Source organism: Marmota monax, unplaced genomic scaffold (assembly GCF_021218885.2).
Source record: "Marmota monax isolate L192 unplaced genomic scaffold, Marmota_monax_Labrador192_F-V1.1 WCK01_AAM20220418_F8-fsc00285, whole genome shotgun sequence".
Lineage (NCBI taxonomy): Eukaryota > Metazoa > Chordata > Mammalia > Rodentia > Sciuridae > Marmota > Marmota monax.
In genome coordinates this window covers 478,922-491,202 of record NW_026695045.1, presented here as the reverse complement: position 1 = coordinate 491,202, position 12,281 = coordinate 478,922, and the positions used below count along the sequence as shown (strand labels likewise).

The 12,281-nt window shown below is 36.1% G+C and overlaps 1 protein-coding gene across 13 annotated transcripts in view; it reads right to left on the bottom strand.

Moving 5' to 3' along the window:
* Bptf (bromodomain PHD finger transcription factor) overlaps window positions 1-12,281 on the bottom strand; it is a 129,659-nt gene that overhangs the window by 76,822 nt on the left and 40,556 nt on the right. For 9 of the 13 annotated variants that reach the window (XM_046427690.2, XM_046427688.2, XM_046427692.2 and 6 more), the window contains exons 3-5: window positions 9,273-9,496; window positions 3,533-3,739; window positions 2,814-3,002 (exon numbers count right to left, since the gene is read on the bottom strand). In XM_046427690.2, coding sequence (XP_046283646.1) covers window positions 2,814-3,002; window positions 3,533-3,739; window positions 9,273-9,496 — 620 coding nt within the window. The remainder of the gene's footprint in view (window positions 1-2,813; window positions 3,003-3,532; window positions 3,740-9,272; window positions 9,497-12,281) is intronic. The other 4 variants (XM_046427693.2, XM_046427697.2, XM_046427699.2 and 1 more) reach the window with 1 other exon arrangement.

The window sequence follows — 12,281 nt, the reverse complement described above, 5'->3', positions numbered from 1 at the left end:
TCATCAAAAGAGTTGATTTGTAATAGCAGGAATAATAATAACAATACTCGACTTTTATTGAGCAGTGTGTGTCAGACACAATCCTAAGTGTTTTTTATATGTTATTCATTTTGCATTCTTCAAAAATACAAGTCAGATACTAGGATAATAGTTTTTCCAAAAAACATTCTAGTAAAAGAACAAAGTATATTACAAAGAAATAAATAAACTGAAAATAAAAAATTTAAAAAACAAATGTAGGGGCTGGGGTTGTGGCTCAGTGGTAGAGCGCTTGCCTAGCATGTGTGAGGCACTGGGTTCGATTCTCAGCACCACATAAAAATAAAAAAATAAAATAAATGTCCATCAACAACTAAAAAAAAAATTTTTTTTAAATGTAGGTGGATGTGACGGTGCATACCCATAATCCCAGGGACTTGGGAGCTACTGTCTTAAGGTAAAAAGGTCTGGGGATAGCTCAGTAGCAAAGTACTTGTCTATCATGTGTGAGGCCCTTGATTCAACACTACAAAAACAAAACAAAAAAACACAACCGCTAAATCATATATGAACTCACTAGTAAGTCTAAGATTTACATTAAGTATTCCTACTAAAAGAGCAAATCATATTTTTTAAAGTTTTTACTAAGAATTTAACTATGATTCCATTAAAAATGCAATATTTTTCCACATCATTTGGGGGGGTAGTACTCCACTATCAAACTTCTAACCCTGAGTACATCAAAGTGAAAATATTGCAATTTTTTTTTTTGAAACTGGATAGTACCTAGAGATCTAACTTAAAAATTACAGAATCAAATTACAGATCTCTCAGTTTCTGCAATCCCTTCATTAAAAGATTCACTGAAATAATCTCTAATAGGAATTTAGTGAATGTCTATATTGAAATGAACTTATTATTTCTATGCTATAAACAGCTTTTTTAAATTTATTTTTTAGTTGTAGCTAATTTTTAGTAGACACAATACCTTTGTTTTATTTATTTATTTTTATGTGGTGCTGAGGATTGAACCCAGGGCCTTGTTCATGTGAGGCAAGTGCTCTACAGCTGAGCCACAACCCCAGCCCTAAACAGCTTTAATTTTAAGAACACTGCAAATATTTAATCAAAATACTCTTCACTATAATTTCTACCCACACAACTTAACAGAACAAGTATAGTCCCTTCCCCATCCCCAGTTTTTGACCCTCAAGTATTTTAGGACAATTACATTACTTTCAATTGTCAAGACTACTGTTTTCTAGGCTAAATGAATTTTGGTTTTTTATTAATTTTACCAGAGGGCAGAATTTCCAACTTTTTTTTTTTTTTTTGTACTGGGGACTGATCCCAGAGGCACTTAATCACTGAGCCACATCCCCAGATCTCTTTTATTTTTATTTAGAGACAGGGTCTCAATGAGTTGTTTAGGGCCTCACTAAGTTGCCAAGGCTAGCTTTGAACTCAGGATTCTCCTGCTTCAGCCTCCTAAACCACTGAGATTACAGGCATGAGCTATCAAGGCCAATCAGACGTTTATCATCTTATGACCACTCTCTAAATCAGTATAATGTCCAGTGGACTTTCTGCTGTTAGCTGTGACTTAGAGTCTGTGTGTACAGCCTGACGCACAGCCTAATCTTTTTTTTCCCCCCCATGCGGGGGTGTGTACCAGGGATTGAACTCAGGGGCACTCAGCCACTAAGGCACATTCCCCAGCCCCCACCCATTTTGTATTTTACTTAAAGACAGAGTTTCACTGAGTTGCTTAGTGCCTTGCCAATGCTGAGGCTGGCTTTGAACTCGCAATCCTCCTGCCTTAGCCTCCTGAACCGCTGGGATTACAGGTGTGGGCCACGGTGCCCAGGGAATAGCCTAATCTATCACTTTCAGCAACAGCTCATTGTTGATAAGTACCCAAGTGAAAGTAGCCTCCAAAACAACTGCTATTTGTTAATATCCTTCATGTAATAAAATAGGAACACAGAAGCCTTAAAAGATTAAATGACATTAACTTAATGGCAGTAGACCCAGAATGCAGGTCTTTCAAATATTAATCTTCCAATACATCAAATTCACAACTCAGCATAAGGTGCAGTAAAATGAAATTACTAAAGTTTGAAAATAGGTGATATTCTTATATACATACAAAAAGATCTTTAAGGATTTCAACTATGATTCTTGGTATTTTTGTCAGGTTATCAGTACTAAATTTTACTCATCTGAACTTCTGAAAAACTTATACGCTACTACAATAAAAATACATTTTCATGTTTTAAAGAAGCAAAAAGAAACACATAATAACATTCTTAGAATAATATAACTTACTTTGAATATAATTTTAAACAGCTTAAAATATGAGTAACTGGTTAACATATATTACATAAAAATACACCTTACAAAAATGTTTTTTGATGATGGATTTTCTGTCATAACATTATGATTTGAAATGAGCACATGCAAACATAAAATTAATTTGTTAGTATGTACAGAGCTGAAGGGTCAAATCATTCAACACCAAGCCATTAATATGTAAGTAATTAAAACCAAAGTATCTGCCACTATGACCTGGTGATAAAATATACAAATAAGTATTAAACAAAAACAACTAATGAAGTTTTAAAAGCATGAGGATTATGATGAGTTTCAAGCACTAACTGCAAGAACATTTATCAAACTTCCAATGTTAGGTGACAATTTAGCAATCAGGGATGGCACTGTAAGCAAGCAGCATGAATGAACACATACTTTAGAGTTCTAGGTGACATTCAGCTTTTACTACAAAGGGAAGGATTCCCCCCATTACAGAGGCATTGATACACTGCCCTCTGTACCTGGCACATCCTGGGGGAGCTCAGATGCCACCTTCTTCTCTGCCATGTTGCTGCTATCATGGGTTTCTGAGAGACACCCCACGGGGCTCCTCCCTTCAGAGGGACTAGTCTCTTCTGAAGAAGCATTTGTTGTGTTGTCGCCAAGATTTGCTGACACAGAGTTACCTTTATCCCCAACTTCTGTTGGCTCTACAGTAAAATGCACAACAAAACTTTAAAGATATTCTTTAAAACTGCTTTTGGACAAATGGCCACATTCAACCAACTACTAAAAATGATCAATCACCAAAAAACCTGCTTCTATTTGATGGCCATTTTAAAGCAATTAGATTCTGGGATATTTTTGCAATGGATAATTCAAAAATTACTTAGGGTTATTTACTATATTAAGAATGTTTAGGTAATTAATATAAAAAAATAAACATTTTGTCACAAAAGTGTGTATTCTGATACAAAAACAGTAATTTTTCATCAAGAAATCTCAGGGAATGGCAACTTCCTAGGAAGTGTAGGTAGAGATATGTGTGTAACATCACGGCAAGTCCATCAACACATAAAACAACTATTATGCATGTTACAAGCGAAGAGGGTACCCTAACCTCTTTAGAAATAAAAAGGAGTTATTTTCAATAAAAAATTTCATTATCATTTTGCAAGTGAACTAGGTTTTATAAATAATACTGATAAAATATTTCTTTTTAACCAAGTAATTCTTTTACCCTCTGATTTTCCTTGCTCAGGATCATCATTTGGTGTTCTGTCGTCGTCATCTTTTTCGAGGGACTGGTCTTCAAACTCTTCTCTGCTTTTCTCAGCATCTTTAGAGCTGTTATTCTCATTCTCATTCTTCTCTTTTTCTATCTCTTCTGGGCTTTTAACATTATCAATTTCTCCCCTTTTGGCCCTTATGCATTCCAAAATTTCTTCTGTAAACAAAATCAAATTTTTAAATTTTTATTTTCATATTTAATCATATATAATTTAGTAATGCCACTTAAAGAGTTTCAATGCTACAGAGAAAATATTTTTAAAGCATGTGAACTATGAAATAAGAATCATATCTCAAACAAAGTTTTGTACACGGCACACAACCAATTCACTCTAGAAAACATATGTTCTCCTCTCTTTAAAAAAAAAAAAGAGAGTGAGAGAAAATTAGTCTACTTTTGAAATTGAGACTTCATGTAGATTACTGTGACATCCTCTGCCACAGAACAGAAACCAGAAGCTGACAAACTCATTTGAGCAGCACAATGCAAGGATCAAAACCTAGAGGCCTGGGACTCAGTACAGCCCTAACTTGAATCTGCCGTGACCCAGGCAAGCTACCTAACCTCTCTGGGCCTCTATTTTCTCTATTTTCTCAAGTGCAAAATAAGCAGCGGTCAAGGGCTGGGGTGTAACTCACTTGCCTAGGATACACAAGTGCTGGGTTCCATTGCCAGCACTGTGAAACACAAAGTAAGAGAGGCCCATCTGCAAACAACTTTCTCGCTGCTCCAGGCTACCAGGTACTTTTCCCTGCCCCAGTCCTAGAATCTGCTCTCTCTCCAAGCAGCCTTAGTTCTTTTTTTTTGGATTGGCGAATGTTTAAAAATAATCATTTGGGTGTACCTGCGCTAATGGAGTGTTGTTGCTTCCAGGTTCTTTTGTTTTCTTCCAATAATAAGTACTAAATGCAGGGGCTCTACCACTGAGTTAAATCTCTAGCCCTTTTTATTTTGAGACAGAGTCTTGCTAAATTGCTGAGGATGGTCTACGGCCATACCACCCTGAACGCTCCCGATCTCGTCTAAATTGCTGAGGATGGCCTTGAACCTGTGATCCTCCTGCCTCAGGCTCCCCAGTGGCTGAGATTACAGGTGTGCACCACTGCACCCTGCTTGTTTCTAGTCCTCTTCACCAACACAGCTAGGAAATGTATGTCTGTGTCCTAAACCATGTACAAATATATTATTTCTTTTTTTCCCCCATGTGTATTATTTTGATATTTATCTGTGTGCATTTGTGTCCACGTATGAATATGTATCTGTGATTCACTCTACACTGTCATCTTGCTTATTTGTAACTTGTCAACAGTGAGAAAACTGGCTCTCATTTTTTATAATATCTAGCTATTTATTTAATCCTGGTACACATGATAAAGTAGGTTCAGAATTGCTAAACTGTACCCCCATGAGAAATAAGCTTACCTATTAGAATATAATGTTTACCAAGAAGAAACATTTGTAATGCCATGTGTACCCATGATACTCCTTTTCAGATTTTTAGACTTCTTTTTTATCTTTCCTTAAATGTTATTTTATCTTCATTTTGGCCAATATTTCTTAAACTGTAGGTGTCTAGCCTGTTTTGCCAGGATTAGAAAAACCTTGTAGAGGAAATGAGGGTTTAGGTCACTGGGGGAGTGCTCGCCTACAATGGTGTAACACCCCAAGTCTGATTACTAGCACCTCCAAAAAAAAAAAAGACCAAGCAATCTTGTAAATAATAGTGACTTTTCCCTGTAATTCTAGTGATGCAGGAGGCTGAGGGAAGAGGGTACAAATTTGAGGCCATCCTGGGCAACCAAGAGAGATCCTGTCTCAAAAAATTAAAAAGGCTGCAGATGTAGCTCAGTGGTAAAGACTCTCGGGTTCAATTCCTAGTACCACCCCTCCCCCCAAAAAAAAGTCTTTTCTAATAAAGTGACTATATTTAAGCTGGCTGGAGTTAATTCCCCATATTCTCATCTTTTCTAATCCTAATTGCTATAAGAATTCTGAGCCAATGATTAAATGAACATCTATAACAGCTACAGGACAATAATTTCAAACTGTAGGAAACACAACTGTGTTATCGTCTTTCTCCAAGCCATCGCAGGATCCCTTTCACATTATCTTTTTGCCTACCTATATAGACTGCCTTTGAGTTCTAATTTACCCAAGTTTCATCTATTCTTGCTAAACTTACCAATCAGTAATCTCAATGATTGTTTTTTTAAAAGAACTTTTTTAAAATATTTATTTTTTTAGTTGCAGGTGGACACAATGTCTTTATTTTTTTATTTTTATGTGGTGCTGAGGATCGAACCCAGGGCCTCTCACGTGCTAAGCAAGCATTCTACCACTGAGCCACAACCCCAGCCCTTTAAAAGAACTTTTTATGTGGAAAAAGAAACTTTAGTTAGCTATAACCTCTTTTTCTTAAAGGCACATAGCTGTTTCTTGATCCTCCACTGTAATCATTTCCAAATCAAACCACTATTTCTCCCTACTTGACAAGGCACCATTTGATAAGAACAGAAAAAGAAAAACATTTTAAACGCTTACTATACTTAGACCATTTAAAATATAAAAAGTATAGGCAGAGGGCTGGGGTTGTGGCTCAGCAGAAGAGTGCTTGCCTTGCACGTGTGAGGCCCTGGGTTCAATTCTCAGCACCACATAAAAATGAGTAAAATAAAGATGATATTGTGTCCAACTAAAAAATAAATATTTAAAAAAGACACAATATCTTTTAAAAAAAAAAGTACAGGCAGACTAGTCATATTTTTCTCTGAGGTTAGGTTCTATGAACATCAAAATTGATTATCTTTTAATGACAAAGTGTTTATTCAGAGGAAGTGAATTTAAGTACCTCTTTACCCAGGCACTGTTTTTATTTAAGTCTCCAAATAGTGTTCTGTCACACGATAATCCTGTATTCAATTCCCCTACATGAGATTTTAGTTTTTTACATGCCCCCAAATCAGACCACTAACCATTTGTGATAATCCATTCTTGTTTTGGAATGGATAATTAACTAATAATGAATAATATTGCATATACCATTTTCTAAACAAATAAGTTCATTCTGAAACATTTATAATTCAACATACTTAATAAAAATACACTTTATACTGCCTGTTGGGATACTGGTTCTTTATTATTTGACTAAAGGCAAAAGACAAAGGAAAACACAAAGAGATTTGTTCATTTAAATGCCCTGATTCCTGAAAATAAATTAAGAGGGGAAGTAACCTGGCCAAAATCAATAAAACTTTCTATGCTCTAATCAATAGCATGGAAAAGGAAAGAGAAAGGAATTAAATTACTGAAGATGAAAACTTTTCTGATAAAAAACTAATAGAAAAAATGCTTCCAACTATCAGATATAAATAAATGTAATTTGTGGTAGCTGTTTCTGAAGACAGTATATTTGTGAGCAAAAGGTATTGATATGTCACAGCCTAACTGCCATTCTCTACCCAACCATGAACTGAAGAGAACACTGATGTGGAGTGGGTAAGGAAAAAACTGAAAACATTTATTAAATCTAAACATTCTATCTGTAAGCAAATGGAGAATGGGAAAAACAGGATTATACATACAGCAGAAGAACAGAATGAGACAGGTAAATGTGTACTTACAGAATCTTACCTCATTTTTATCTAAGTTAAAATTAAAAGGAACTATTAGAAAAGACAGGTGACATCTAGTAAACATACACAGAATATAGCCATCAGGATGCAAAACAGGCAGCTAGCTAGGCAAGTGGTACACACATGTAATCCCAGCAACTCAGAAGGCTGAGGCAGGTCTAAGAGCCCAAGTTCAAGGCCAGCCTGGGCAAGTTAGCAAGATCCTGTGCCAGAATATAATAAAGAAAGGGCTGCGGATGCAGTTCAATAGTAAGCCCCAGGTTCAATGCCCAGTACTGCAGGGAGGAAAAAGAAAAAAAAGGAAAAGAAAAAAGAAATACTGTCTGCCTCTGTAAAAAGAAAGTGAGACTGTGGTTACAAAGGGTATTCACTTTCCACTGCCCACTCTTTCTGTATTATTTAAACTTTTTTTTTTTTTTTTTTTTTGGTGGCAGGGTAGGGAGGGATACTAGGGATTGAACTCAGGGGCACTCCAATACTGAGCCACATCCTTAGACCAATTTTATATTTTATTTAGAGACAGGGTCTCACTGAGTTGCTTAGCCCCTCACTAAATTGTTGAGGCTGGCTTTGAACTCACAAAGTAGATCACTTTGTGAGTTCAAAGTGATAGATCACTTGCCTTGCACGTGTGAGAAACTGGGTTCTAAACTCAGCACCACTAAAGATATTGTGTCCATCTACAACAACAAAATATTAAAAAAAAAAAAAAAATCATCAGTGATAGTAAGTCATCAAGGAGAGAGCTTGGACTCTTGAATTGATGATGACAGTGGTCCTTGATTCTTTTATCTTCCTCTCCAAAATCCATAACCCCACTAACCCAGCAAAACAACATGAGAAAAACCCTCACTGAGGGCATTCTCCAAAATCCCTGATTTATACTCATAAAAAAATGTAGTCTTCAAAAAAAAGTAAAAAGTCTCAGAAACTCCAGTCTAGAAAGAAAAAGGTAACTAAATATGATGTGGTATATCCTGGATAAGGACATGAGACCAAACAAAACAAAGGACATTAAGTAAAAACTAAGGAGATTTGAATAAAAATTTTTAGTTAATAACAATGTATCAACATTGGTTCACAGCTTGAGACAAATGTATTATACTAATGGAAGACAGTAAAGGGTACATGGGAACTGTCTGTACTGTCTTTGCAACTTTCTATTTTTTGGGGGGGTGGGGATGGAAGAAAATGGGGACTGAACCCAGGGCTTTGTATATGCTAGGAAACACTCTACCACTGAGGTTTACCCCCACAAGCTCCTCTTTACAACTTTCTATAAATCTAAAACTATTCTAAAATTAGTTTTATTTTGAAAAACGAAAGCAAACAATTAATTCAAAGAGAACATAATTTATTTATTTATTTATATTTTTGTAATTGTAATTGGACACAATATCTTAATTTTATTTATTTATTTATTTGTTTGTTTGTTGGCTGAAGATCGAATCCAGGCCCCACACGTGCAAGGCGAGCGCTCTACCGCTAAGCCACAATCCCAGCCCCCAAAAATATAATTTCTTATAATTGAAAGTAGAACTGGGGTCAGGTGTGGTAGCACATGCCTGTAACCCCAGCAACAAGAGGCTAAGACACAAGAATCACAATCTCTAGACCAGTCTCAGAAACTTGCAGGACCTTGTTCTCAAAATTAAAAATACAAAGGGCTGGGGATGTGGTTCATTGGTAAAGGGTCTATGGATTCAATCTTCAGTTAAAAAAAAAAAAAATTAGGACTGGGGTATAGCTCAATGGAGATGCACCAGTACATAGGTTTCATCCCCAGAAATGAAGGTGTTTTTGTTGTTGTTGTTGTTGTTTTAAAGTGCCACAAAGTCTTACTAAGACATAAATGACTGTGGAGTATAGATATGACCAAAGCAAGAAACAAAATAGTACAATACATAGCATCTCTAATTTATGTTCGAGAAAATGAGGCAATCCTGGGAAAAGGAACTATAGATACTAAAAGTAAAATATACAGAATGTGGTTTCATAGTGATTTCAACCCAAGAACTTATCTCAAAGTTAACAAAAATGAGGAAAACCTTGCTTACCATTAGCTGCCGCTAGAAAGGATTTGTTACTGCCCCGAGCCTTATTGGTCAGGTCTTCAGTTATGTCCATGTGCCGGTGGATTTCTTCACGCATTTCTTCTAGAATTTTGCAAAGTTCTGCTTCCCAATAATCTTTGTCTAGACAGTCTATTAATTCTGCAAGCTGGATCTTCGTGCTGTAGTACCAAATTTTCTTTTCATTTTCATTTTCTGTATCTTCTTCTCTGTTGTAAAAGGGGGAGAAATATATTAGACACTTGTCACTTATTTCACAACTTAATCTATTCAATGAAAAGTTAAAATATATTAACACATAGATATGTGCTCAATATATGAGTATTATACATTCACATGTCATGAGTTCTCCAAGCACAGTGTGCACACCTGTAATCCCAATTTAGGGAACTGCAAATTCAAGGACAGCCATTGCAAGTTGGCAAGACTCTTTTCTCAAAATAAAATAAAGGATTGGGGAGGTAGTTCAGTTGTAGAACATTACCAGACTCAAATAAATATATATTTTTTAAATGTTATAAACTCATTATTTGAGCTCATGAGAGATTTCCTTGTGTCTTATTCAAATGCAATTTACTTTTATTTCATTTAATCAACCTCTACTAATTTTGATTTCCTAGCCCACAGCATCTTAGGATAAAATAATTTGGGACTAGTGGTGGAAAGAGAGATATCAGCAAAAAAGGACATCTAAGAACATGACACACAGAAAGATGAACTCATAATCTGGAGTCATGTGAGAGCACTGATGGCAGACAGTTCAGTTTTACCTTAATCAACTAAAGAGATCAGTGTAACAAACAGATGAGGCTGAACCACTGAACCCATCAGAAAATTTTAACTAGCTCAGTACATGGGAGACAGAGAACTGGTTCACATTTTAATATAGTTTAGATATATTTCCATTAGGCAGTACAAATGTTTTGCTAAGTTCTGGTCCTTGAAGGAGCCATCTCAATTGAGCAACAATGTCTCATCTCTCTTTTCTTAAGAATAATCAAAAAAGGCAGCAGAACACAACAGTCACTAGTATGGCAATATGTAAATCAATGGATGTGTAACTGATGTGATTCTGCAATCTGTATATGGGGTAAAAATGGGAGCTCATAACCCACTTGAATCAAAGTGTGAAATATGATATATCAAGAACTATGTAATGTTTTGAACAGCCAACAATAAAAAATTAAAAAAAAAAAAAAAAAAGAATAATCAAAGCTTCAGGCTGGGGTTGTGGCTCAGTAGTTCAGCACTTGCCTAGCATGTGTGAGGCACTGGGTTCAATTCTCAGCACCATATATAAATAATTAAAAACCAATCAAAGCTCCAACTGGAGAGAAGCACAACTTCCTTTCCTGACTAATCTCTCCTGAGATTCTTTTCACTTGTAAGGGCGCTGGAGACTTCAAAAAGATAGTCAGCCAGGCATGGTGGTGCATGCCAGTAATCTAGCAACTCGGGAGGATAAGGCAGGAGGATCACAAGTTTGAGGCCAACCACAGCAGCTTAGCATGACCTTGTCTCAAAATAAAAAACAAAAAGGACTGAGGATGCAGGTCAGTAGCTCCGTGATAAAGGGCCCTTGGGTTCAATTCCTAATACCAGAACAAAAAACAACAAACAAAGGCTATGTGACAACATAAAATCTGAAACTGCTTAATGAGCTCTAAGCCAAAGAATTATAAGACAGTTTGATTCTTTATTTTCTAAAATTTCCAATCTTATGAGTTTTCCTTTTTATAAAGATCTTGAATTACTTCTTTACATTTTTTCTTTTCTTTTTCCCCCAATACTGGTGATTGAACTCAGGGGCACTCAAACCACTGAACTACACCCCTACTCCTTTTTATTTTGACAATCTTGCTAAATTGCTTTGGGCCTAAGTTATTGAGAGTGGCTTTGATCTTGTGATCCTCCTGCTTCAATCTCCTGAATTGCTGGGATTACGAGTGTCATTTTTCCTTTATTCATAAATGCATCACTGTATGATGATGTTTTAATCAACAATGGACCACATGGCTGATGGCAGTCCCATACAAGCATATTGCCTAGTGACATCATACTCATTGTTCATAACAATAAGCTCACCTGATGATGCATTTCAGAGAACACATCCCAAACATATGTGGTTCTATGTGTCTACTTCTCTCTTACTTTTTTATTGTTGTTACTTTTTTCTTATACTGAAGATTTAACCCAGAGGCACTTTACCACTGGGACCCATTCCCCAGCCATTTTTATTTTTTATTTTGAGACAGATCTCACTAAATTGCTAAAAGCCTCACTGAGTTGCCCAGGCTGACCTCAAATTTGTGATCCTCCTGCCTCAGCCTCCCAAGTCACTGGAATTACAGGCGTGCGCCACTGAGCCCAGCTTCTGTTTATGTATTTCAATGGAACAAGAAAAACATTCTATATTAAATCTTTTGGGATAGAAAATGTAACTTGTGTTATGATTTCATCATAAAAATGAGATGCTATAGGAACAACCTTCACTGAAGACATTCTGTCAATTTTTTCAAGCAACTCAAGGACTACAAAAAGGGTCCCTAAGAGCTGGTGGAGTTGGTTCCATGCTGGCATCTGCAGAATTTCCTACCCACAACAGAGAACTCACTACTTCATATGGCAGTCCGTTATACACTGGAATTGTTTTTAGTAAGTTTTTTCTTTTAATGAGATGACTCAAATTCCTAGTATTTCCACCAGTTAGTCCTCTTCTGACTGCTAACAGTATATGAAATAAACCAACACCTCCTCCACACTTCATTCAGCTCTCCCAGCATCTATAATTTTACTGCTTTTCCATCTCAGGCTAAACTTGCTCAAATACTTCAATATTTCTTTTTATAGCAAATCTTCCAGACTTCACTAACCTGATATTTTCCCCCAAAAGTATAGTTTGTCAATGTCCCTCTAAAAATGTGATGCTAGTAACTGTTTTGCCTTGTGCTCAAAGATGATATTCACACTGACAAAACTTTTTTTTCTTGAGGC